The 21,367-nt window shown below is 43.0% G+C and overlaps 1 protein-coding gene across 11 annotated transcripts in view; it reads left to right on the top strand.

Moving 5' to 3' along the window:
* frmd4a (FERM domain containing 4A) overlaps positions 1-21,367 on the top strand; it is a 125,223-nt gene that overhangs the window by 81,191 nt on the left and 22,665 nt on the right. For 10 of the 11 annotated variants that reach the window (XM_050073234.1, XM_050073237.1, XM_050073235.1 and 7 more), the window contains exons 2-8: positions 1,485-1,550; positions 10,246-10,340; positions 12,222-12,314; positions 15,120-15,204; positions 18,173-18,229; positions 19,013-19,035; positions 21,206-21,289. In XM_050073234.1, the coding sequence (XP_049929191.1) occupies positions 1,485-1,550; positions 10,246-10,340; positions 12,222-12,314; positions 15,120-15,204; positions 18,173-18,229; positions 19,013-19,035; positions 21,206-21,289 (503 nt within the window). Of the gene's footprint in view, positions 1-773; positions 791-1,484; positions 1,551-10,245; positions 10,341-12,221; positions 12,315-15,119; positions 15,205-18,172; positions 18,230-19,012; positions 19,036-21,205; positions 21,290-21,367 lie in introns of those variants that run through there. The other variant, XM_050073238.1, reaches the window with a different exon arrangement.

The following is a 21,367-nucleotide window of genomic DNA, read 5'->3' as shown; positions in this document are numbered from 1 at the left end:
TTGTGGACACACCCTTACCAAATTGCAAGAGCCTCAGGTGGCCAATATGATCCTCGTAGTGAAGAGTTACAAACCGGTTACGCCTGTGCTCATGTTTATAGCATCTGTGTTTTGGAGGGAGTTCTCATCGAATGTTTGACAATGAGGATGCCCCCCCTTCCTCCTTTGTCCCCACTCCTTCTCAAACATTTCTTACCCCTCCATACACCCACTCACACACCTCCCCCTGGTCTCCCTCCCCATCTCCCAGATGTGAGGGAAGTGTGGGAGGAGCCAGGGGGTGTTTGTGTTCCTCAGGGTCCCCGCTTCCTGCAAACTTGTAGAGAAGCACATGTGCTGAAAACACCAGCACACACACAAAAACAGACACAAACATGTTGAATACTTTGGCACCCTGTGTACATCTCTTCTTAAAATGATGTCTGCTGTGAATTTTTAAACCTCCCAGATCCGCTTGAATTTTATCATGCACTGCAGTAGCAAACTTTCAGACAGGTTTGGAGAATCGGCTCGGCTTTGTCGGTTGTGTGAAATGTTTGGTTTAACTTGTGTGCATGTGGCGCATATTTTCCACAGTTGACTGTTTCATCATTGCACCTGCTTCGGTGTTTATGCCTGAACCTGGCAGATGGATATTATTAATTTTTCGCAGCTCTATTCAGCAAACCTTGTGTCAACAGCACAGACAAACACTTGAGTGAACATTGTCAGCAGGCAACTTGACTCATTGTGGTCACTGTAGTCCACTGATGGATAATGGATTTCCTGCTTAAGGAGGAATGCAAGAAATGTAAGTTAGGAAAAGAGCAGCGCAGCACGCTGTCTCTGTTGACCCATTGTGTAGTTAGCCAAGCTAACCTTGTTAAGACTACACTGAGATAAGACATGCACACTCCAAGCTTGTTATACAACACATATCTTCTGTACTAGTTGCTGTTGGATGCATCATATTGTTTTGTTTGTTATAGAGATACACCGATTGATCAGCTGGCAGTTGGAATTGGCCAATTTTCAGCTTGATCGGCCATGGCGGGTGACCGGCTGCTCAGTCACAGATACAGCCGATTCTGTCCAGCTCAGATTTATATGCATGTGCTCCATGATGGTTCACATCACGTGCACAGCGGCATAGACAGTTACCAAGTATTGTTCTCATTCCCAGATCGTCAGATGTCGATGCTTTGTCACGGCGACTTTTCAGATCCTCTTAGCACCTTTATTTCGAAATAGCAACTAGCAACAAATTGAGCAACTTATTCAGATCTTTGGCCCAAACTAGAATCGGCAGGTCAGACTTTTAAAAAATCCCAAATCAGAATCCTCCAAGAAAATTGTAATCTAGTTTGTTTTTTGAAATATAAGTACATTGTGTTTGGCCTCAGTGGAGACCCATTTGAAAGCCTGTTTTTGATCTGTAACAGTATAACGTGTAATACCTGTCAGCAATATATAAACAAGCGTCCCTTTTTGTCTCTTTTTCTCAGATGACAGAGGGGAGGCGATGTCAGGTCCATCTCCTGGACGACAGGAAGCTGGAGCTCCTTGTACAGGTGAGTCTCTCATGTTCCCACCCTCTCGCTCTTTCCTCTCTTTCTTCCCTCTCTCTTTGCAGACTCCCATTTCCTTAGAGCGAGGGAGAAGTGATGTCTGGTGTCCCGCGGGACTCAGTTACTGCTGACCAGGGGGAATTCGGTCAGCAGTAGGTGACTTTGCTCTTTCTTGATGCTCACCTGATATCTCCCCACACACACAAGAACACACGCAAGCGTGCGTGCAGCAGATCCTAACCTGATTTACTGTCTCTGTAGAAGCTTTGTATCCCAATACAGAGTTCAGTCCTAATAATATCCTAAATAGAAACTCTTTCTTCCCATAAATTCATGCTTCACTGCACGTTCTTCATCACCCATCCCTACTGCCTTCCCAGAATGCCTCAGAAATGCCCAGAATCATCTAACAAAAAAACATCAACTGTCTGTGTAATTTGACAATGCTCCCTCTTATCCTCCAGACTCTCTGTGTAATTGACAATGCTTCATCCTATCCTCCAAACGTCTTGGAAAAACAAAGCAGTATGCACCCCCCACCCCCACCCCCCTTTCCAGCCTCAATCCTCCCAGCAGGCCTTTCTGCTGCAGTAATGGCCAAAGGCAGCAGCGCCCAAAGCACACTGGTCTTTCCCTTGTTTGCAGTTCTAAGCCCCTACCCCTTTTAGACATCTGTTTGCCACTATAAATCTGCTCTTGTCTGTTCTATATCTTACACTTGTGGAAGCATTTTAATATTATACATTAAGACACATTTTATCGGTAGGGGATTTAGTTGATAATAAGTTGTGTGGCCCTCTGCACAGTAACCTGTCCCTTCACTTCCTCTTCTCCTTCATTGATTGTTGATGACATTCACTTTCATCATCAATAAGACCCCTCTCATGGTTTGGCTTCAAAGTCTGAACCATTTTCATTCAAGGCTCCTTCCACTCTTCCTAACCTCCCTTAGCCCCCTTTGGGTTTGACCATTACCCAGTTCCACTGGAAAGAAGAGAAAGACTAAAGAAGGTAATTGCCCTGGAACAGAAGATGAAGAGAGCAGAGAACAGAAAGATTGAGGCAGAAGCTCAGGACAGGAGGTTTAGACTGAAAGAGAAAAGTGAGATGAGAGCTCAGGAATGGAGAGACGGGAGATGACACTAAAGGGATGGGAATAGAGAGGAGAAAATGGAGGAGAGAGCCGAGGATAGGTCTGCTGACTTTCTGATTTGATTACTCTGCCAGAACTGATCCTCTCTTTCAAATTGGTACTTCTTTCTGCTCCTCTTCCACTCTCTCTCTCTCTCCATCTCTCTTGACTTTCCACTCTCCACTCTCCATATCTTTTTTCCTCAGCTCCTTGCTTGCCTTCACCTGCCCCGGCTCTGTCTCCTACTACAGGGTTCTTACTGATCCTTAAAAAGTCTTAAAAGGCATTGGATTAATCTAAAAATAAGGTTTTAATTGGTATTAAGTTGACTTAAATCAATCTTCCAAAAGTCTCAAAAATGCCAAGACACTGGATGTAGGATTTTAGGAATCTTTTTTTTCTGACGTTGCATTGTAAAATCACAAAATTATTTGTAGCATTTATTGATTTATTTCTTTATTATTTTTTAAAATAGTTTACAGAATGCCTCTTGCACTAACATCACACAGATCAGGATAGTGGAACCAGCATGTATTTTGTTTCAAGCTAGGATGCTCAGAGCTGAGGATCCACTGTCTAGCTAGCTGTTACTGTACCCTGGATGGCATGGGGAAGGGCACATTCCACGAAAACTTGCTATATAACCAAAGCTATTTTCTCACATGAACTCAGAACAAGGCATTGTCCATGTCAGATGTGTTGTCACCTACTGGAAGTACTCAGTTTGGTTTAGGTGAGGGGTGTCGCCTGGGTAGAGAGTGCAGGAGGCCGGACATGATAGGGATTCCACTGCGTGCTTGTAGCCTTTTAGAAATGTGTTCATAAACAACAAAGTCTCTTGCTATTTCTGAAATTCTGTTGATTTTTGCACCAGCCCTTATAGACAGAAGTTACTGAATCTTGTCATCTCTCCAGTTAGACATTTTCGTTGGCATATTCCTGTAAATTACCCTTCCTCTTTACCCGTGAATGTTTGTTTCCTTGAGGTCTTCTGCAAGTCCCACGATAGAAACACCATGAACACACCCACTTGCTCGCTGTGAAATCTTCGGACAATTACCTGCTCGTGGGCCGAATCGGACAGGAGCGTAAACAGACATTGTACTGAGGAGCTGGCAGGGTAAAGTCCATTTAATGTCTGATCTAACTGATTCAGACATTTGCATTCTCACATACAGCTCCTCCAGGTAAAGTTTAGATAATCTCATGTTTGCAGTTCATGTGTGAAAGGGGCTCAAGATTTGGTGGCATTGCTGAAACCACTATCAGGAAATGCATATGAGGCCCGCTGAACTCTATGCAAAAGGTTTTTTAAACTAAGCACAGTGGGAATCAAGGCAGTGGAGACCCCCCACACGCAGAGTGAGAAACACAAACTCACCAAGAAAACCCGCCAGTAAACACAAGTATTTCCCAAAAGAGTCATGTTTTATGTTACTATAAACATTTGGGTCATTTTTTTGCTAATCCTGAGTAACTGATGTAGGTTCATGTTTTATTCCCTCTTAATTATGGTAAAATTGAATTCCAAGTGGCATTAAAAACCTTAAATCTAACTTGCCCTAAGCTGTAGGAAGTGGAACCCTGTACTAAATCTCCAATACAGCTGCAACAGCTTCATATCTCATCCATCCATCCTATCTTCTGATCATTCTTCATCTTCTTGGCCATCAAAAAAAGGAAATAACAAGGGAAATAAAACTAAATGAGAGTTGAACAGTTGAATAAAAACATTACAGTAATCCTTGTTTTATGTAAGGAGTCTCGCAGATAATTTAGGAGTTGGTGAGTGAGAAAATCTGTTCTGTTTACCACAAAATATACACAATGCACAAATGGTATTTTTATAGTTTGGCAAGTTCGGAAGAGGGGATGTTATTAACCAACCATTGTCACATAAATCAGGATACTGCTGCCATTTTTTGTCCTTGTCTCACTCGCTGTCCTCGCTTCCCTGCATCAGGCAGATGTACAGAAGGCCAGTGAGTTCTTAGTAGGACCACAAAGAATTAGGATGTTATTCTTAGTCTTCCGGTGAACTAAGAAGCAGCCAGGACGTCGGCTCGTTTGCAAAAAAAGGATTCCTTGAAGGAATGATCATAATTCATACACGGTACAAACAGTTGTGTCTCAAATATTAAGGCATTACACACTCCATCGGGCTATTTAATCTCTTCACTGATCATTTAACAGCAGTGTGGTCAGGTCACTCCTGTTGCGGCTTTCATTTAACTTCCTGTAGCACGCCAAGCGCACAACCCAGATAGCCTCTGAAAGGTTGGATTTTATTTCTGTCACTGACTTGTAACATTGACCAGCTGTTTAATCCCAAAAGTGTCGTTCACCCTTTTCCTCTTCCTCATCCCCTTCCTCCTAACTTTGATAGTGTGTCCTCTGTGGTTTGTTTATGGAGCAACGCCTCATTGGCAGGGAACTATGTGCCAGAAGGCCAACACACCTATTGACCATGCTGTAAAGATTGAAGCTAACCACCAAATGCACCACTGGGTGAAAATATATGTCAGTCATATGTCTATCACTCCCTAAGGCTAGAATGGTGTAGGTTGAAGAGTGAATGGGGTATGAACCTGCGTAACGCTCCTTGTTGCCGGTGTTTATATGAAGAGCTCTATGTTAATAATTGGACACTTCGGGGTTTTAATGTAACATGGTTCAGCATACGTATGCATACAAAGTTTAAGTTAAAATGGTAAACCATGTAGAGCATGTGGCCAAAACCCCTTTTCCTTACCCACCCTTGGACTTCCTGATAAATCAGTTAGCGTCCCATAAATCTGAGCAATCGTGAAGGCGCCAAGGGCCTGACTAGCTGTTTGCAGAGATTGGGTCGTGACTTTCTGCCAGCCAGGCAAGTGAGCTACTGCTGTGTGTTTGTCACTTGTCTGGGGGGTTTGCTTTAGCATGTCTCCTCCTCAGTTGCAGTTGCACCTCCCTGTAATTCTTACGCTGTTAATTACCTGTGCTGCTGAGGAGGCACCGGCTAAATGTCTATTAGCAGTAATGCTGTCTAAGCTAGCAGAGAGCTTTGCTGTCTGATAGATGGCTCCATAGTGTGTGTGTATGTCTGCATTGTCTGTGTATGTGTGTGTCTCAGTTATTGTGTGTGTGTGTGTTAAGTGTGCCATATCACTTTCTATATTACCTGTCATTCACCTTCTGTATCACTGTTGGTATCTTCCACAACATTATTACACATCCGTAAGGTATCTGCCATTTCACAGATAAGCTGTAGCGTCAGGATGTGTGTATGTGTGTGGAAGCGAGTCATCACTTGAAGAGAGAGAACCAAACTCAATTATACTATCCAGTGCAGCCTGTGCAATTCTTACAGTCTGCTTGGTATTCATTACAATGCCGAGGCAAGACGCTCAGCTTAAACTTACCGGGGTTGTTCTGTTCTTTTTGATCTTCAGTCGTGCACTTTTGATATGATGTTCAATAGTGTATCTGGGGCTCATTTCATCCTCGTATCATAACATCTTTCCAACAGTCTACCACATGTGTCCATGTGTGTTTGTCCCCTGCTTATTGTTTGTTATGCTGTGGTGGCAGAGATGTCGTTTAATTGATATTGTTGCTAAGGCAGTTGACTGCTGTGTGGTAATGAGAGACCATGACTGTGTGTGTCTCAGTCAGAACCAAAACATGTATTACTGATAATACTATAAAGATAGCCTGCTTCAAGACCTAAAATTTCCACATCTAAAATGTTTCCAAGCACTTCAAAGAGACCGAGTGTCGCTCTCGTCAATCATGGCTCTCCTACTTGGAGAAACAATAGAACCTATCAGAGCCTTTGTGGATCGGACTACCAGTTTCTGTCTCACAGCGCAGGACTTACAGGTATACTATGCAGGAATTGATGGTCACTGGTTTTCAACAGTATTGCCAGCAAAAATGAAAGTAAAAGCCAACCCCAGATTCACGCTTGTTTTGGCAGTTTTGCCCGCCTGGGTTTATCTCACTGTATTTGTGTTTGTCTGTGCTGCTTCCACGATTTTTGTAACTTTCTCTTGGATGCTAATGCTTGCAGTCTGGCATAGGGCTGCATGATACTGGAAGAAAACTGAATGTGCCTTACTTTTTTTCTGTGATATATATTGGATATGAAAAAATACAGGAATTTTTACTAGATGACTCTGAAGACTTTTCTTAGGGGTAGGATGGGAAGTTAGGTAGTTTAATGCACTGGTTGACTCATCATGACACCATCGTGTTCATGTAATACTCAATCCAGGCTACAGTCAATGCTCTCGCATGCCATATCAATAATAGTGGGGTGTGCTTTGGCTGTTTATCAGCCAGACTTTTCTTGTTGTTTGACGTTAGTGTTAACGTTACCTTTCCAGCCTCTCAGCTCTGAACTGTAGTTGGGAGACTTCTGGTTTCTTTAGGCTAACTCAGTTAGCTTTAGCCTGGCTCGTAGCTAGTAACTTGCTTTTGCAGTCCGGCAACTCTGCGATGAAGAATGGTAAGAAGACGTCGTAATAACACTGCATTGAAGAGATGCTCTATTTCCCATGTGCAACACACGCAAAACAAGGTGCTTTTTACAGACGTTATACTGGAACCTGAGCTTATCTAGATAGTTTCTGCTGCTGACTAATGTAGCTTTGGAAAAGCACGCGCTTTACTGTGTCTGTGGTACATGCCAGCCTTGTTACTGCACTTTCCTACACACACTCACATGCAGGAGAATCTGACTTCCCATAAAAAATACCGCCAGACACCTTTAACCTGTCTTAAAGGGAAAACTTGGCTGGTAACATAAGTCATAGAAAATGAGAACTCATTTTGTGTCAAGCAGCAAAAAGTTGTAGCCTAAAGTGTTTGAGTTAATTTGCCTTACTTGACATTGCACGTCCTGCAATGCAAATATTGTGCATGCACACAGTGCAGCATAGATACTGAAACAATACATTGTGCAGCCCTAGTCTGGCACCTGGTCGCTACCTCACTTGCACAGTGTGCCCGGGAACATCCCTAACACAGCAAAATAGAAGAAAATAAGAGTACAGGCAGAGGGCAGAGTCTCTGGAGATAAATTCACTGCCACACACTTCTACCGGGTTATAAGCGAAGATTGACAGGGATTAATTTTGTATGAGTCTATAAACTGTTTTTTAGGAAAATCCTGCATAGTATATTTTTGAAGTCAGCACTTAGGTTGCTGCTCTTGACTTACGAAACTGCATGTGTCCTTAATATGAATAAAAATGTAGCACATTCATGATGTTATTCTTTGCTAATAGAGGTGACTTTATTTTTCTTACAGTAGATATGCATTTTAAAGTTTGCTTTTGACGGTGACCTCAATATTCCTAAACACAGCAGTAAGAGAGTCTTCTGGATACTTTAAAAAAGCAGTGGGATTTTGTAGTAGGGTTAGATCAAAGGGACATGGGGACAGAAGCAGCTTGTACAGTAGCCATGTCTTTTTTATTTAACACTTTTATCGGGTACATAAATCTGATCCATGGGAATATAAGGCAGAATCAGCCTATATGTTACAGAAGCTTCTCTCTGTGGCTGCTATTCTCTCCAGAGCCTTTTTGTGTTGCAGGATCACTGTAGGCGTCGTGCTTATATGAGATCTAGGTCATTGGAGTTGTGTGTGTGTGCATGCGTGTGTGTGTGTGTGTGTGTGTGTGTGTATGCTTGCTGTGTGCATGACATCACCTCCTTCTCTTTAAATAGCTCTCAGCAGCTTCTGTCACTGAAGTTGTAGTTGTGCAGTGAGTAGATAGTACAGGTCCTTGGGGGGGGGGGATTGTTAAGAATGTGCATACTATGGCACATGTAGCTGTATGGTGTGTGTGTGAGTGTGTGGATATAGGGTTGCACACTGTATGTTTTCATCTTGTCCTCCTCAATCCTAAATGTACACAGCACAGCACATGTGTAGATCTTGTGTGTTGTGAGTGGGCTGCATGCATGTACGAGCTCTTGTGTGCATATGTGCATGCAGATTTGTGTGTGTGTATGTGTGTGCGTGTGTGTAATGAAAATGTAGGCAGTGAGGCACACCCATGGTTAACCTCAGGGTGGGGTGTGCTGTTCCTCAGGATGTCACAAACCAGCAGCATATGGCAGCAGTCCCCGGCCTCTGCTTGGCTCTAAGATGCTCTGCATGCTCTGAGCGTCGTGATGAATGGAGGTTGTCATCATATATAGCTTGGACAGTACTCCACAGTATTAACTAGTTAGAAAGCTCTTATGCTAGCTGCAGCCCTCTTCCCTGCAATACAGTGGTTGAGCCCAGAGCCATGACTCTGCAGTAGATGTTTGGGTCAGACGGGCGGAAAGGAGGGAGGGAGGGAGGGAAGGGAAGGGCAGGGTACCTGCACTGTCAGCAACATCCACACACTCCATCCATCTTTCTCGCACTCTCTCTCTCATTTATCTCCTCCTCTCTTGCTCTTTTCCCCAGTGTTTGTCAGAATGCTTAGTCATTGCAGTAAATCAATAGCTGATAGAATACATTAACATAAAGCTCCACACATGTACTTGTTCCAATTAAACTACAGTGCAATAAACCATTATACCAGGGATACTCAGCTTGCTTTGCCTGGGGGCCACTTTTGCAAAACGAGAGGAGGCCATGGGCCACTTAATAAAGAAACATTAATAATGTTTATTAGTATATATAATAAATGAATTGCCTGTTTTTAACCTTGTAGTGTTTGCTGTCCTCACTCATCTTTGCCAAGAGGCAAATCAAGTTGCATCAGCCTCACATGGCCTAGAGATGCACCAATCCAGCTTTTTCAGTTTCGACACTGATCCAGATGCTGTGGCTTTGAGTATCAGCCGATACCCGATACCGACCCATACCACGGTTGACCTAACAAGCTATATACCTTTACATGTAGAACAGAAAAGACTAGAGGCATCAGGCATTGATGCCTACACAGTTCTTTCCTAAGATAAAATGAAACAAGATGAAACAGATTAATGCAGTGAGGAACTGTTTATTTTTAACAAAAATAAACAATTGTGCAACAGCAGTTGAAATAGCGTGAAATACCTCCACACAGCAGATTCTCTCCTTCGCTCCATGACGTATGACGTAGCTCGCATCGCAATAGATATAAAGGGAAAGGATCGCCTCATCCATCTATTTTGATGATATCGGGGCCGATATTCGATCCGGATATCGGATCGGTGCTTCCATAACGTGGCCATTCGCAGCAATCCTGCACAGGTCAGGTGTGCAGGGGTGTTTCTAGGATTTGAGGACATTCGGGGCTCAGTCTGGACCTCTGTCAGGTGTCTGTGGGATCCTTCCCTGGCACTTTTTTAATACTCATGCTCCATGTTGATGATTTCTATGCACTATGACACGTACTTTGCATCCAAAGTACAAAAAAATTCTCAGTGTTATTCAATATTTTCATTGAGAATTAGAAAATGGTTGGTGTGCTACCCAGCACCCTATGGCAGGCCAAATTTGGTGTCACAGTGCTACACTCACACACAGTGAAAGTTATTACTGATTAATAAAACCACAAGAAGTGTAATACTAATATTTCTTTCTCCCTGCAGCCCAAGCTGATGGCTAAGGACTTGCTGGACCTCGTGGCCTCTCACTTCAACCTCAAGGAGAAGGAGTACTTTGGAATTGCATATACAGACGAAACGTAAGTCACACTCAAATAGTAATGCCGTTGAAAACTGCCACAGCACATGGTGTATCATTAGCCCAGGGCTATCTTGTTTGTTGGATTGGGCTTGTCAATGCTGCTCCATAACACTGTAACTACATTCAGACTGTCAGTTACACTTCTGTTTTGATACCCACTTTCTGTCAACAGACTTGTCAAAGCAACACATGGGACATGTTATACTAGGAGCAGGCAATAGGCAAAGTCAGTTAAAAAGTTCAGGTGCAACCGTTAGGCTGGTAAACAAAGCAAAAGGGCACTGGAGGGGAGCGTACAGTATGTGAACATGTTCGTCTTTCTTTAGTCTTAGAAAACAAGTGAACTTCTTGCATCTAATGTTGAGGACCCCATGGTGAGCACAGCTGTGGACGTAGATGACAGAGGTGGAAAGACTGAATTTGAGAATTCTCTGTCAAGTTGTAAGCATCATGTGTAGTAGCAATTTTGGTTTCCAGTTACTTCAGAAAAGCCAAACCGCATTTAAATGATTTCTGCTTCGGGTTTATTATTTGAAATATTTTTGCTTTCAACATGTTTCCACGTGTCTTTTCCAAGTCCTAAAGCTATTGTGAAATACTTAAGAGTTAACATTAACAAGATGCTGCACTTTGAACAAAAGCACCACAATGAAAACTCCAGTTTCCAGTGCATTGTTTGAGTTTTACATATGGTTTAAGAAATCTTACAGTAAAATGTGGCTGTTGGTTTTGGCCTGTTTTTGTACTGATGAATTTCCATTGTGCTTTTACATACGTCAGTGTACTTGGCCTTTGTTTATTTAGGTATGAAATGTCTCTTAGACTTAAAAAAAAAATAGATATCCAGTTTATAGTTTTCACTTCTCTTTCACTCACAAGTGTAAGGGGATGGCTACCTTCATTCAAGTCAAGATAACATGGTCATGAATATCACACTGAACCATAAACTGATGTACGTACGATGTATGTACTCAAATCCCTACATATAGAGGGTTTTGATGTTATGATTGTCTTGCTCTGGGATAGCAAAAGTTCACAAGTCGATGTCTGCCAGAAGGATTGCTATGACAGCTTTGCTTGAAATGCAAAAATGACATTCAAATTAGTTTTATTGTGTTTGGTGACCTACAAAGAAGGCAGCAACACAGCATAGTCCAGAACAAGTCATGCAAACATACAGATGATTTACATACAGGCAAACATCACCATGGCCTCTGTTTTCACTTTTTTTTGTTTTATCCCATGCACCAACTGAAGCCAAACAACCCTGGCCTCTGCTCTATGGCATTTACATGGCTGTGACACATACTGTAGCCAGCGTCAGTCCAGTAAAGCAATATCAGCTTTGCTTTAGTCTTCGTCCCCCGGGACTAATTCTATGATGTGTAGATTTGTTGCGTGTGCCTGGGGAGAGCAGACGGCTGAGCTCTGACCGCTCGGTGGTCAAAGAGGCCGTTTGGGAGGGAAGGAGTGAGAGAGATTGAGAGATAGAGACAGAAGGAGGGGGGAGATTGAGAGAGATGTTGCTCAGTTGCTCAGGAGACCATGCAGGGTTACCAGGGTGACAAGCTGTCTCTGCAGTTTTTCTCGCTGTTGGAGGGGGACAGAGAAAAGAGAGGAGAGAGGGGGGGGGGGGGGGAGAGTGGCAAAACAGAAGGGAAGACATGGTAACAGAGAAAGAAAAATGGGGAGGCTTAAAGGTAGACTATGCAGGATTTTTCTTCCCTAAAAAACAATGCAGAGACTTGTGCAAAAGGGCATTCCTGGGCACAGTGTTTTTCAGTGTCATGAGATGAAGTTTCTGTGTATCTGTGTAGGATGTTCAGACATGTCTGAATAACAGCATTGATCAGTTGTTTTGTTGTTTTTGTCTCATCAGGGGCCATTTTAGCTGGCTGCAGTTGGATCGCAGGGTATTAGAACACGAGTTCCCCAAGAAGTCTGGTCCCATTGTCCTCTACTTTTGTGTCAGGTGAGTCTTTCTTTATTAAATTAATCACCTCACTTACACTAACCACGGTCTCTGATTGCAGGAGTAAATGTGTGTGAAAGCGACAAACAAAGATGGAGAGCGTGTGCTTGTACGTGTGTTTGTGTACACACATGCCTTTATGTGATAATAGGAACAGATTAACAAGGTTAGTTATGACAGGCCCCTATGAAATTGCTTTGACCCTGGTGTTTAACTCCCGCCACAGGGCCTCTCAGCCAATCACGCGCCTCTTAGACCTCATCAGTATGCGCTGCATGCAATCACGTCAGATAGCTTGGCTGTGACTGCAAAGTGCCATATTCTAAACAAGATGGAAGAAGCTTTCTCTTAGTGGGAGAACCCTCTCCTCCATCTTTTCTCTACATCAGTAACATATATTTTTATGCAGAAGCACTTTGATAAGAAAGTTCACTTATCAATCTAATGCCAAACTGGTGCTTGACTCATCCTGTGATGAGGCATGTGCCCTTGCAGTGCGATCCTCTTGCTGTTGCTGAATTCGAGTCATCTCCTCAGTTAAAGCCAAATCTTCTTTGATCTGTTATGACTGGGTTATGAAATAACCCTACCATCCCACAGTTCTCACTCAGCCTTTTGCACTGCCCCCACTCACATATGGAACACTCCTGACTCACACACAGGCATCGGATCATGTGTGTTGATATGACAGAAATACAAAGTGCGCTCATTTGTGTGTATGTGGGTGTTTAATCAATAATAGCCAATTGGAAAAGACTGAAAAAGAGAAACACGCACCTGACCCGATCTTTCCAAGCCTCAAATGAAAACACACTCAGTCCTTCAACCCACTCACTGCCCCAAACACACACTCACACACATGCACTCTCAGTTAATACCCCCATAAGGGAGAGCAAGGGCTTTGTTTTGGTCCACTGGTGCACTCTGTCCCCAACATATTGCTATGATGTCATATTCACCCCAGGGACTGAGTCTTGACTAGCAACGTTCATAGTAACGTGACGCACATTTACTCTGCCAGACAATGTCACTGAGTAGTCATTTCCAGGTCGACATTTACAACTCAGCACATGTCCCGGCACAATGAGGGGACTGTGTAGCAAAATCGTATTCTTAGCACATAGACTTATTGTTCACCCTATTTAGTGAACAATGGTGTCATTGTGCAGCGTGAATGATATAATCAGAAGATGTGCAGATAAGTATATGTGGCTGCTGTTACTGCTGTTTTAACCATCTCCGCTATTTCAGTTAGGTTGCACTGACATTCACCATCTTTCTTTATATGGTCAGCTGTAGAACCATGTGAAACAACCGTGTATGTGTGCCTGTGACGGTCAGAGTGGGGGTCACTGTGTGCGTATTTACAGAGACTAATAGGCGTTTGACGGTGTGTTAGTGGTGCTGTGACATTTTGAACTTTGACACCATTTTGAAGCCTCACCCCCCCCCCTCCCTTTTTTTCTCACCGCTCAGTCCAATCTCTAACCTCAATCTCTCCAAATGTCACACTGACTACACACCCCTCACACACACATCCCACCCTTTTTCTTAGACCTGCGTACTCTTGATTCAGGACTATAATGGAACAACTATCAGCCCAAATGTCAGGCCTGAATCCATTATCAGTTGGAGCATATTGTTTTCATTAGCACAGTGTAAGGTTGAGTGTGTGTGTGTGGGTGTGTGTCCGTCTCCGCACAGGTGCGTACACGTCATGCATTTGCATGCTCATGTGGTATTTGTGCAATGTGTGTGTTAACAATAAATGCTAGGCAGATGCCCACCTCCTGCTGATTCAGTGGGTGCCTTTTTGCATGCTTGCTGCTGTGCTGGTAGAGTGTGTGTGTGTGTGTGTGTGTGTGTGTGTGTGTCTCATCAACACTGTGGCTTTAATTAAATGTTCACACTGAATATTGACAAGGCTCCTCTCATTCTCTCTTGCAGCTCAATGGGTAACGCGATTTAAGCCCTCCAATATTGATCCTCCTACAATCCCTCTCACTCAATACCTATACACTCATATGCACACAAATCGACACGCTCATTCACGTGTGTTCATAGGAACATGTGCTTAGGTCACATTAGGGATAACATCAGGCTATACAGGCTACTGAAGGTGTTTTAACATGTTATATTTTAATGTATGTTTCCACCAGAGAAGAGCTAGTAATGAGTAGCTTCCTAGCTGCGTACCATCGTAGCTCCCCTCTGGCTCTTCATGCATTCATGAGCTAAATTTAGACTGCATTATTATGTTAGTTCCCTCCTCAACGCTCTGCCAGAAGTGGGTTACTGTGCTTCTCTCTCCAGTATGTGACAGTGTGTGTGTGTCTGTGTGTAAGTACTGTATGTGCATGTGGAATCACTACACACTGCTGATGATGCAGAGAGGCAGACAATGTGTGAAGTGCATCATGTGCACATTCAATGCGTGTGTGTGTGTGTGTGTGTGTGTGTGTGTGTGTGTGTGTATTCAGATTGTGGAATGTGCTCACACTAACAAACTAATCATGGATCATTGCCAGCCACCATGGTGAGAGAGGGAATTGGTTTAAAGGGAAGTGAAAGGATGTTGGTGTACACAGGGTCAGCCTTTGGTATGGTGTGCCCCCCTCTGGTCACTGTGGCCATTGCAACACTGCCATAGTCTGCATGTTTAATTCGTCCTATATAATTTATTTATTCATGAAGCAAATAAATCATAAACCTCGATGAGTTTATTCATAGGACTGAAAGTCAATTTATGCCATTGTTCCCTTTGCTGTTGCAAATGCATTAAAGCATTTATGTCTGTGTTTTCAGGTTCTACATAGAGAGTATATCCTACCTGAAGGATAATGCCACTATTGAGCTGTTTTTCCTTAATGCCAAGTCCATCATCTACAAGGTAAACTCATTATTATGTTGCCATACTGTATATTCCCAATACTTTTGAGTTGTGATAATGTAGGGGTGGATGTATCCTGAAATGCCTTTCAAATATAGGTAGGTTTTTCTGGACTTAAAAGCTTGTTTGCTAGAAGAAGGTGGAGGTGGGTATACATTACTTCAACTTAGAATTATGTAGAGCAAAGGATTTGATGTCGTGCCACTTCATTACCCCATTTTTGGTTCTAAACGAGGAGGCCAGCTTGGACTTCGGTGCTCCACGCTGCTTTGGTGAAGCAGAAAATGCATACCATTAGCTGTTACCCATCATGTTATGTGCTGCACCACATTCCAGCAACTGGCGAATAATTTGACACAATTTCTGCCATCTGTCAGTGTTGACGCACATTTTTTTCAGCTGTTAAAATAAACACCGACAGCAAGCTGCCCAAAAGGAAAGGCAAAGTGGCAAATATATGTTTGTACAGCCAGTGAGTAACTTCCCTTTGGAGAGGGCAGTTTGTATGTTTGCTAGGAGTGAGGGGAGACTGTCTTTGTCAGTTATCTGGTTCACTTTCTTTTATCATTTGTGTAAGTGCTACCTTTGTGCACAGATATACAATAATGTATCCTAGTTAATGTACAGCAAGTGTCAAGCAGTTATTTGTCCAGAAGAGGGCGTACCTGGCCTGAAGGAAAATGATGGGGCAGAGATGTCCCAGTCAAAACCCTGTAGAGAACCATGATGATGTCACAAGACCTTTAATTTTCTGTAACAGTAGGGGTAAGCTAAATACGCCGTATCATCCCTCAGTGAACAGAGAGCCAACATGTCTCACCTGTAGTGTTTAAAGTTTCAGTTGGGTCAAAAGTGTGTTGAATACATGTTGAGTTTAGTGCATCATACACAGTTATGCTGTATGCAAGGGGTAAAAATGGGTGCCTTCCTTAGCTAATGTTGTCGTAGGGTAAATTTTACCTTTTACATTAAGTTAACATTTGTGGCTTTAGGTTGTCTAGTTTAAGCCCAGTGGTTCCATATTTAAAGATCTGTTTTTTATTTCTTCCGAACTGGATGCGATGCGAACAAGTGAACATCAGATTAATTTAGTTTTTCCCAGTGAAGTTGTTCTGACTTGCTCCGTGCATCAGTGAACAGGCTAAACGATGTGTCACTTGCTTGAAAAACCGCTCACCCTGGCTCTATTTTTGTGAAGCTTTGCACACCTTTTTCAGAGCAACAGTTGGGTGTTCTTTAGGATTGATCAGGGCTCGATAGGCTCCCTGAATGTTGTTGTCACTCGTAGTTTATCTGAACAATTTTTTGTGCTCCTTCCGCCAGATTTCGTTCGCTCACTGTAGTGTCCATTAGGAAAACATTGAGAATTGACAATGACTATAGCCCCTTTACCACTGGACAAAAAAACCCCACTAACTCCCACTTACATTTGGATTTTGTCTTTAGTGGGAAGGGTTAGTTAATCAGCATTCATTCCCGGGACAAATGATTCTGCAGCAGTCTTGGGTATTTAATGGCTGCCATTGTCAGTCAGCAGTGATTGAAATGTGACCGCCTGGTGGACACACTAATTTTCGCCAGTGTCCAGTGCGACCGTCGTTAACATCTCTTTGTCATTTCAGCCACAAACGCCATCGGTCTCTGTCTAAGCAGCGCTCAAACAACCTTCCAGAATAGTCAGCACCAAGTTTGAAAGAGAGATTAATCAAGTAACTGATTCAAAACGAAGTAAGCACTGTAGCATTTTCACTGGTATGTCACACTTGTGACATTGAACGTTACACACCAGGGGAAAAAAGAACAGAAAGGCATACTCGTCTACTGTCAAGGGTGTATCGCCTATGTTTTTGTGGGTTTTCCTGTGTATAAAAAAACCTGCCTGTATGTACTAAATTTGCTTAAAAAAGGGCATCCAAGTAGTCGGGGATAGACTGTCCCACAAACGGAAGGTTTTTGATTCAGTCCCATTTGTAGTTCTGAGAAAATGTCCTTGACGAAGATACCCGATCCCTCTGCTCATTTATCACATGTCACTCTGATAAGAACATCAGCTCAACACCAGTGATCTCTCTACCAGCTCCAGGGGTAGATGATCCTGACGACCCCATGGAGGGAGAGAGCAAGAACAGAAATGTCACATAGTAGTTTTAGACGATACATAGCACATACACAGTCATTAAAATACAGCTGTTTAGGATGTATGATCATCTTCTGTAGTGAGAAACACTCTCTGCCGTGCTGTGGGAACGCATAAAGTGCAATAACACACACTATGTGACGATTTGTAGCCACGCTGGGTGGTACACTCATGGTGGGTTTGTACGGTCTAGTGTTTCATCCTGGCTGTCTGATCTCCCAACCAATTAAGTGGTGGATTGTAAAGGGAACATTCCTGACATACTTGACCCACTACTCACTGCCCACTAACCCCTTCCTTCTCCTCTTCAATGCAGACATAGCATTCCATGTATATGTACACACTCATGGTCGGTGATTACATGCACAAAGAACATCGCTAATTATCATGCAGTGAAAGACTCTCCGTTCCTTTAGCTCTTCCCCAGGAATGTCCACATGTCCCCAAATACCTAAAAACAAAAACACAATTAAAACACTTTTGGAAAACATACTGAGCAGTCAGTAACCAGAGCATCCATGCCTACCCTCAGCCCCTAAACCCCCCTCTCCCATTCCCCCTTAGTTTGCCTCTAATCTCTGCACTCCATCCACATGAAGAGGTCATGAAATTAGAGAAGGGAGAGAGGAAAAATGGAGGGGGGAGTGGAAGGGAGATGAAAGGAGCTAGCAGCTCCTCTTGGATAAATGGATGATGATCAGAGAGGCACGTCCACTTTTACTGCAAACATCGGCACAGTGTGTGTTTTATTTATTTACTTGCTGCCAGCAACTAAGAGAATGTGTCATTCACGGCCCCTATCCTCTCTTCTCTCTTCTCTTTTCCTCGCAGGAGCTTATTGAAGTGGACAGCGATGTTGTCTTCGAATTGGCTTCCTATATTCTACAAGTAAGATAAAGCGTGTTTGTGTGAGTGTGGATGTCTGTGTGGATATCTGTATGCAGCCAAACACACCAGTTATTCTGGGGGCTGCTGCTCTGAGAGGAAACATTTCTGAAACAGTGATGTTTTCTTTCAAAATGTCTCCAGCAGCCTTTGATCCTAATTGACGCTGATTAAACTCACATTATCTATTTCAGTCATAATTGAGGATGATTAAATTCACATTATCTAATGCAGTCATCAATCTGTCAGTAAACTGCAATGGCGCTCGGAGGTTTCAAATCCGAAAAACCTCAACTGTCTTTGTTGGTAGCAACATTCTTGGCTACCAGCGAGATTCTTGGTGCAGCCAGTCAGTGCTAATATAACACAGAGCAGCAGGGAAACTCTTTTACTTCACAAATTCTCCTCAATGCCAGCCCTTTCTCTCTCCTGTCCCTTTCTCAGAGTAGGTCACTCCATTAACCGAGATGCTGCAAGGTCGTGTTACACACAGACTGGGCTGAGTGGTTTGTGTGTGCACGCGCGTGTGTATTTGTGTGTGTGTGCTTTCTATGCAGGTGCAGATGCACGGTATCAGGTATCTGCTCTGTGGGCCTTCGGAGGTTTCACTCCAGATGGAGGTCTAATGTTTCTCTCTGATTCCAGCACAGCAGACCTGACTGCTCATTCACCAATGCAAACAGAACATAAACACACATTTTATGGTCACTGCTTGGCGCTCACATATCCATATATGTAAATACTTTCTTCTCTCACTACTTTTCTTTTTTCCTTTCTGTTCCACAGGAGGCTAAAGGTGATTTCACCAGGTAAGCACATTAGTAATTTGGAATTCTGTCTCGTTTTCTGAATTTTATTCCCCAGTGACAAGGGTAGTTGGGTTGATACATGTTGATTAAGGAGGGAGAGGAACTTTCTTTCTGAGCTTGATTTAAACCTGTCCCCCCTTCTTTCCTGCCATACCTATTCCTCTTGGGTTCGCTTTTTTCAGCCTGTGGTGCCACTCATGAGAAAACCACGTATTTGTGTTTGTGCGTGTTTGTATCATCAGTGTATCTATAATAGGGCTGCAACTAACCAAAATTTGATGTTTTGTCAATAAATTGGCAGGAAAAATGTGAAAAATGCCCCGTGTAATTTTCCAGAGGCCAAGGTGACATCTTCAAATTGTGTTTTATTCGACCAACAGTGCTGAATTCAAAGCTGTTCAGTTTATTATCATATATGACAAAGAAAAGCATCAAATTGTCACATTTAAGAAACAAGAAACCAGTAAATGTTTGGCTTTTTTGCTTAAAAAAATCACTAAAACCATTTTTCAGTTATCAAAATAGTTGCCAATTAGTTTTCTGTTGAGTGACTAATTGATTAATCGACTAATCGTTGCAGCTTTAGTGTGTAATGAAAGACAGAAAGCCTTTGGTGGGAGTGACTTTCTTTGGGGACATGAAAGATATCCTCGTAAACTACCAGAAAATGTGAACCTCAGTTCAAAAATCAGAATAAGTATCAGTCTGTAAACTCACATGAATTAAACTCTATAGCTGTGGAGCTTTCCAGTCGTGCACATGTTGCATGTGGCTCTTTAGATGTACATCTGTATGGTGTTGGCCTAAATGTATGTCACCCCTCATCCCTTTGTTGTAGCACAGATAACAGACTTCAGCAGTCGTCACCTCTGACCTCATTTCCGCCGGTGAAAGAAGTAAATAAACACAATATCCTGCAGAGGGCTAGAATGTGACACACTGTGGAGACATTCTTTTCACCCTCCTCCCCCCTTTCCTTACCCTCTTCCTCCTACGCACACATACCTCCCTTCTCCAAAAGCTTTGTAGACCTCTGCATATCTCTTCAAAACCATACACCATACCCCTCCTCCGTATTAAGTTGCAATATATCTGCCACTGCTGCTCCCCTAAAAATACCCATTATGACAGCTAATATATTGAGTCCTTAGATATCATGTTGCTGTAATAAGTGTGAAATCATTTTCCTTTGTCAAATACAAATCCATTTGTTCCAAGACTTTCCTTGAATCAAGAGTAATTTTCTTGATATTAGAGGAATAAGCTGTCTGAGTCTTATCCTGTTCGCCTTCTTTTAATAATTTTACAGGTATTAGGAATTTCAGTATTCATTTCAAGGTACTTAAAAAACATTTTAATTCTGAATATATGATTTAGTGGCTTGTGAAGACGAACATGCCACAGTGCACACGTTGTATTTGTTAAATTGCCTGTCCGTTCATCAAGTGCAATGCCGTGGTTATGCATACAGCCACGTATACCTAATGAGTAGTTGAATGGATATCAACCAATCCAGACACACAGCTGTGTTCACACATTGAACAACAGGCGAGCAGGGTGGATGGGATCTCTTCCAGGGCTTTAGCTCATAGGTTGTCATGTTCCCAGGGCTTTCCCCAATCCTCCGAGGCCTTGGCGGAGGCTGGAGAGAGGCGAGGGGATTAGAGTGGGATATTAAGACCTCCTGCCACTGGAGGTCTGAAAACTGAATCTGGGGCCAAGTCTCTGCGTGGTACCCTGTCTCATTTACGCTGTCTCGGTCTTTATCTTTTCCTCCATCCCATTTTTATCTCCGTTTATCTTCCTTTATTCATATTTCATGTCTGTGAGTCTGTCGCTCTTCTCTCTCCTGTCTCCAGCTGTCAGTGTCTTTGCAGCTGTTCGGACATAGACAGCGCCCAGTCTCTGAAATAGAGAACATTTAGGCAATCAGCATTCATTCCTGTCTCTTGACTAAACTTAGTTCCTCTCCCACCCGTTTTCCAAAGTTAACATCTAATTTCTGAGACAGTCTTGGGAAGAATTCAGTTTTGCACCAACATGTTTCTTTTCCTACAGTTCAGTGGTGTCGTCTAGTCAGTTTTTGACTGACGCTGTCAGGCCTACAGCAGAGAATGATTGTTCTCGCAGAAGTAGTGTTGACCATGTCTCGTGGTTTCCTCCCTTACAGTAATGATGCAACCAGGTCTGACTTAAAAAAGCTGCCTGCTCTGCCCACCCAGGCCCTAAAGGAGCACCCATCTTTGGCCTACTGGTGAGAGACTAGTCAGTTATCCAGAAAAACCACCACAACATTGCACAAGCTGTCCTCGTCTTGTTTTCCCCTCCTCTT

Source organism: Epinephelus moara, chromosome 20 (genome assembly GCF_006386435.1).
Source record: "Epinephelus moara isolate mb chromosome 20, YSFRI_EMoa_1.0, whole genome shotgun sequence".
Lineage (NCBI taxonomy): Eukaryota > Metazoa > Chordata > Actinopteri > Perciformes > Serranidae > Epinephelus > Epinephelus moara.
The sequence above is the reverse complement of the archived record's forward strand: the minus strand, read 5'-3'. Positions and strand labels throughout refer to the sequence as shown.